This window comes from Phoca vitulina, unplaced genomic scaffold (assembly GCF_004348235.1).
Source record: "Phoca vitulina isolate PV1807 unplaced genomic scaffold, GSC_HSeal_1.0 scaffold97, whole genome shotgun sequence".
NCBI classification, from domain to species: Eukaryota; Metazoa; Chordata; class Mammalia; order Carnivora; family Phocidae; genus Phoca; species Phoca vitulina.
The window spans coordinates 1,069,421-1,075,510 of record NW_022589800.1 but is presented as its reverse complement, the minus strand read 5'-3'; the positions used below and the strand labels follow the sequence as shown (position 1 = coordinate 1,075,510).

The window sequence follows — 6,090 nt, the reverse complement described above, 5'->3', positions numbered from 1 at the left end:
GGACCTGGTCTTACTCGTCTATTACAGGACTTGGCACAGACCTGGATCTCTACATAATTGCCTAAAAATAGAGAACAAAGGTTAAAACTCTCCTTTGAGAAATGAACTGGGCTTCAAATATTCATGCTCCAGATGATTTTTATAGTCACTGTGTCATTTCATTTCATACAGCAGACAAAACAATTAATGCGTCTGAGCAGATAGGAAGATTGTTAGTCTGGGTTTTGTTCAGGATAAAGAATACAAATGCTTGTTTTTACTAAATGAATGGTTCTCCTGAATCAGCGCTGAAAAAATGCTTATGCTCTTCTGATGCTTCTGACACACGCAGAAGACATGTGCTCCCACCGAGAGAGCGCCAACCCTTGAATGAGTCCTTAACACAATGGAGAATGAAGTGCTAACTCAGGGGTACGAGCCAAACCTCCACTGCTTAGTTGGCTGTCCAGCTGGAATCAGACATCTGAAAATTCTGCACATTTTCACAGGTAACTACTCTCTTTTCAAAGAACCAGATCAAGATTAGGAGGAACAAAGTTATAGTAGCTGGTAGTTTAAACAATTATTTAGTATAAACCCAGGTTCTTTTCATACATCCATTAGATTGGGGAAAAGGGGGCACCTGGGTGACTCAGTCGGTTAAGTGTCTGCCTTCGGCTCAGGTCATGATGTCAGGGTTGTGGATTGAGCCCTGTGTCGGGCTCCCTGCTCAGTGGAGAGCCTGCTTCTCCCTCTTCCTCTGCCCCCTCCCCCCCAGTACTCTTCTCACTCTCTCTCGCTCTCACTCTATCTCAAATAAACAAATAAAATCTTAAAAAAAAAAGACTGAGGGGAAAGGCTTAGCCCTAGACTCCAAAAGTAGCTCCTTCTTCAAATGCTCGTGAACAGACAGTAAAGCTGGGGAGGCGATGGGGAATGGCTTGTTCTGTGCCAGCATCGTATATTAACTCACTTAATCCTCACAAACCATTCTCTGAGGATTATAGTATCATCCCCATTTCACAGACAGAAAGCTAGTCTGTCTAGATAAAAGCAGCTCGCCCAAGGTGGCGCACTGGAATTTGCTAAGCTGTCTGTGTTCTCATGCGCCACACTCAGTCATGAACTGTAAATGGATGAATGCACACTGTGCACCATACATTGGAATCCAAGAGGAATCCAACAATGACCATTTACCTTTTGGAGATCATGGTCACATGGTTTCCATAGTTTGATCTACCATAGCTGGGCTAACGTGCTTCAGCAAATCCACTTAGACTAGGCTAGGTCGAGTCACCAAGAAATGATGCAATTTGGTGAGAGGATTTGGATGTGGGAGGGGATTATTAAAGGTGCGGAATTATTGAAAAGAAAAGTTTGGGAGTAACAGGAACTGCTGCACAAGTGCAAGACTGCCCCTCAAACAAATACAAGATGAAGAGGGACATGCTAGCAAGCCTTAATGGGAGTGCTGAGCTCCACTCACTTTGTAGTAATCTGCATCTCCTGGGCCTGGGCACTTTCTTTATTATAAAAGAATGAAAAAAAAAGCCAAGACTGGTAAGAATGTCATGGTTAGAAGGTCACTAGTGAACAATCACATACAAAGAGCCCTCAAGATAAGACTAATGTGGGACATGAGACTAGGTGCTATAAGAAAGGTCACTGTCCTCAACAATTAATGGTTTCTGCTATTTGCACCTAACAACAACCCCTGAAAACCACCCATTCTTCCCTTCTAATGGCAGGTTCCAGAAGGTATCCATCAAAGAAGTGCTGCCCATAAGAGCATCCTTATTTACAACCAGCTTATACACATCTTATTCTCAAAGTCTTTTTTGACCTGAACCGGTAAGAAATAGTCTACTTCTTGGAAGTTGTTTTTGTTTTTTACTGTGAAAGAACAATGTTGATAAATTACTCATCTTTTAAAACCACAATCATAAAGTCAAACTCCTATATTACTACTGCATTTTTTTAGAGTGTTAGGGAGTCCCCAGCCTAGATGGGCTATGTTAAAAAAAATTTTTTTAGGTTGCTCATTTAAATCTCAGAAAGCATTTCTTCCCTAGAAATATTCATCATAGTAATAAGGGAAATGGATCTGCTCATCAAAGCCTCATTTCCACACTCTCTCCCTCAATTTCTTGGTCTAGATTTATGGCTACTTAGGATGCTTCTAGGCTTTCCAGAGCCTCCCAGACAGGTCTCCATTTCCACCATGGAATTTTTTTAAGTGGGGTATTTTTAAGCTGGGAAATGTCTTACTAACAATTTAGTTTTCTATCACTTAAAATCTACTAATTTTCATTTTTACAACACAGATTACATTTGATTACCTTAAATTCTTTATGAAAAATATTTTAAGGCAATCAGAAAATTAAAAACAAAGAGGTATGAGAGAACACTAAAATGTCCCTAATGGTTTGTGGACTTCAAACATCAAAAGCAAGATGCTATTTTGAAATATGTAATGACTCCAGTTTAAAGATGGGTGAATTTTAATTTAATCCTGTATAAAACCAAATGGTAGTCTAATACCACTGAGACTGAGTGCTGAAAAACTAAGTAATAAAACAAATACGTGAAACGTGATTACAATTTAAATTCTTTGGACTCTTTTTCTAAGCCCCCACTTTTAATACAGAATGAACTCTCCCAACCTAAGCACAGTGGTATTACTTAACACTTGACATCTAAAAGCTGTACTTCAGGAATGTTCCGTGAGTTTTCACAGCCATTGGGAAAGCTTTAAAAAGAAAAAGTGGGGCTTAAAAAGACATTTCGGACTGCAGCATAGTATAACTGGTACGAATACCGACTTAGACTTTATGTCTCCAACTACATTCCTCTATTTTTCTACAAAAACCTTTTATCATCTGATAGTTTCATCAGATTTTCCATTTCCAACAGGTCACCTTTACTTCCCATCATGTCCCAGATAACTGAGAGTCTTAAGATTTCCTAGACGTGGACCTCAGTCATTGAGTCCCCTTTATAAATAAGGCAACCATTTGTTTTAATTTCCGTTGAACAGGGTTTTATGCTCCAAACTGAATTTTCACTAGAGCGCACAGGATGTTCAAAAACGTTTCCCAAAGCTCTCTTCTGGTCCATTCAGGACAATCAGAATGTAATCGAAGTGGCAGAAGAACTGGAGTCCTATTAGTCATATTTGATTCTCTCCATGGGGGGTTCCTCCTTGTAATGGGAAATTATTTGAATCAGGATGGAACAGTTGATAAGAAGGAAGAACAAACCAGCTAACCAGATAAACAGAAAGGTGTTCTTTCCCTGAAACTCCAGAACATAGGCAGGCGCCAGCCATAAGGCCTGCCCTATAAACCAGAGCATTAGGAGGACCACAGCTCGTCTGCAGGGTATTCTCACGAGCGGCATCACAAGGGGCAGCAGGCAGAGGTACCAGAGAAAGTACTGGGAGGTGCAGACTTTGTTAAAAGTCACGAAGATGGCCGTGTGCAGGAAACAACAGAAGACGAGGTCTCTGTAGTAGGCGAAGGACACGGCCGAGAGCAACACGAACTGCGGCAGGAAGGCGGCGACGCCCAGGGAGGGGCTCCACGGGCTCTCCGCGGTCAAGTACAGCAGGTAGAAGTACGGAGAGAAGTTGTGCCGGATGTCCCGCCTCGTCAGGTGATACAGGTAGGTGTGCTCCAAAAACTCCCAGCCGTATTTACTGTAAAAGCCGAAGCTGAGGGCGGAAAACGTGAGCCCGGCCACCGCCACGAAGAGCAGCACGGCCCGACTGCACAGCCTCCTGAGGAATTCGCACAGGCGGGCCTGGAAGGAGCAGCGGGGCCGGCGGGCGCCCGGGTCGCCGCCGCCGCCGCCGCGCTCCGGGAGCAGGTGCAGGGCGATGGGAAGGATGTAGGTCACCGGGTACATCTTCATGTGCACGGCGAGGCCGTAGGCCACGGCGGCGCACGCCACCTGCCTCCTCGCGAGCAGGTACAGCGCCGCCAGCACGAGCGCCGCCACCAGCGAGTCCGCGTTGCCCCGGCTGGACACCGCCATGGGGAGGGGGTTGAGCAGCCAGAAGACGCAGTAGCCGCAGGCGCGGCGCCGGCCCAGCCCCTGGAGCAGCAGCAGGCGGTAGAGCAGGAAAGCGGTGAGGAGGTCGCAGCTGATGAACAGAAACTTCCCGAAGAGCTCACACAGGCAGACGTTGGGCGTGAGCAGCCAGCCCAGCAGCGGCGTGTAGCGGTAGGTGGCCCGCAGGTACGGGGAGCGCCCTTGCGTGATGAAGCGCGCGGCGTCCGTGAACACCTGGTAGTCCACGTCCGTGTAGCGCACGAGCAGCGTCCGGTCCTGGAAGACCCCGTAGAAAACCAGGGCCACCCGGGCGAGGAAGGCCACGCCGAAGACCCCGGCGGGCGGCACCCGCAGGCTCAGGAACCATTCTCCCCAGGGCTTGCTCGGGCCCATGACCGCACGGCGCGTCAGCCGCTCGGCCCCAGCCCGGAGCCGCCCTCGGAGCCCCGACCCTCGCTCGCCGCCCGCGCCTCAGGCGGCCGGCGCATCTCCCACCCGCCCGCAGCCAACCGAAACGACCGCGGGTCGGTAGCTTCCGGCAGAACGCCCCGCCCCCGTCCCGCTTCCGGCGGGAGGCGCCGCGCTCTCAGTGGCCCGGCCGAGGTTGCCTTCCTCCGGATTGGCTGCGTCGCTGCCGCTCCTTCCTCCGGCGGGGGCGGGACTTCCGGTCCTTGCGGGAGGTGTGGTCCACCGGCCCTGGAGGCCCGCGGCTCTCGTCGCGGAGCGGGGCGGCTGTTCTCTTCGCGTGACGCCCCTTCCCGCGCCGCAGCTCCGTTCCGCGGAGACGGAGCCAGAGACGGACGGAGCGTCCAGCCTCGTCCCCGGCCCCGAGCCGGAGACCCGAGAGTGAGATCGCTTGCCGGGCGTCCCACCGCCAGCTCGCCGGTAACCGGGGCTCGTGGGCCGGCCGAGCATGCGTGTCGCGTGCGTGCCCGGGGCGTATCCTTGTTTTGAAACTGCACCTGTGTCCGCACTCGAAGCGAGCTGGGGGCCGGTGTCTTGTACGGCAGCCCCGGGTGGAGGGGGGGGGGCGAGGCCGGAAGGGTGCCCCGGGGCCTCGCGGCTGCGGACTTCGCTCTTCCTTGTGGCCCGGTTGCCTTCCCGTCCCCAGCCAGCACTTGACCTTTCAGGCCTCAGCTCAGACGTTAACTCCTAAAAGCCCCTCCTGGCTCCGCTGCCTCCTCCCCACCGAGGGTGGACAGACTGGGTGGCGGGGCTCCAAACTCTAGACGGTCATTCACCCAGAAGACCCTGCCCGCTACCTAAGCCCTGTCCAGTGCGGCCTGCCAGCCCAGGGCCCGGCCCTCTCTTCTGGAGTGGCCATTCTTTATTACAGCATTTGTCGCAGTGCCCTGTGACACCTGACTTTTTTTTAAGATTTTATTTATTTGAGAGAGAGCACGGGGTGGGGGGCGGGGGCAGCGGCAGAGGGAGGGGAGAAGCAGACTCCCGGCTGAGCAGGGAGCCCGACGCGGGGCTCAGTCCCAGAACCCTGAGATCACGACCTGAGCTGAAGTCCGACACTTAACCGACTGAGCCACCCAGGCGCCCCGACACCTGATTTTTTGTTTCCCTTTTCTCCTTTTCTGTCCGGACACTTTGAGGTCTTTGAGAACAGAGATTATCTTGTTCTTTTCTGAACCTCAGTGTCTAGCACATTAGCAGACTTACAGAAGGCACTAGGTAGAAGTTGAATTGATTTTGGATGTCCCTCTCAGGCCAGAGTCCCTCCAGAGTGGCATCCTGGGAGTGCTCCCAACTCCCAGTCCTTTTGTCTTTCCAATATCCTTCACCTATCTCAAGTTCTGCCCCCTTCCCCCGCCAGGCTCCAACCCCTGCTTCTCTGAATTTCTCACCGAGCACTCCCGCCCATTAGCTCTTTCCCTTCTGTGGGTATGTGTTGCTCTTAGTCTGCAGAATTACAAATGCCATAATTCATTCTAAGTAATATTCACAACCTTTTCAATGAGATTGTGGGGTTTTTGAGTTAGGGATTATATTTTACCTTAGTTTTTTTTCCAGTTACTCATAATAATTTATTGCAGTCTTAGGCACATT

At 50.5% G+C, this 6,090-nt stretch overlaps 1 protein-coding gene across 1 annotated transcript; it reads right to left on the bottom strand.

Moving 5' to 3' along the window:
• Window positions 1–760: 760 nt before the first annotated feature.
• Window positions 761–4,545, bottom strand: PIGM (phosphatidylinositol glycan anchor biosynthesis class M). The gene has a single exon (XM_032397286.1). It carries the CDS (start codon window positions 4,423–4,425, stop codon window positions 3,145–3,147), a length of 1,281 nt encoding a protein of 426 aa, XP_032253177.1. The 5' UTR covers window positions 4,426–4,545; the 3' UTR covers window positions 761–3,144.
• Window positions 4,546–6,090: the final 1,545 nt, after the last annotated feature.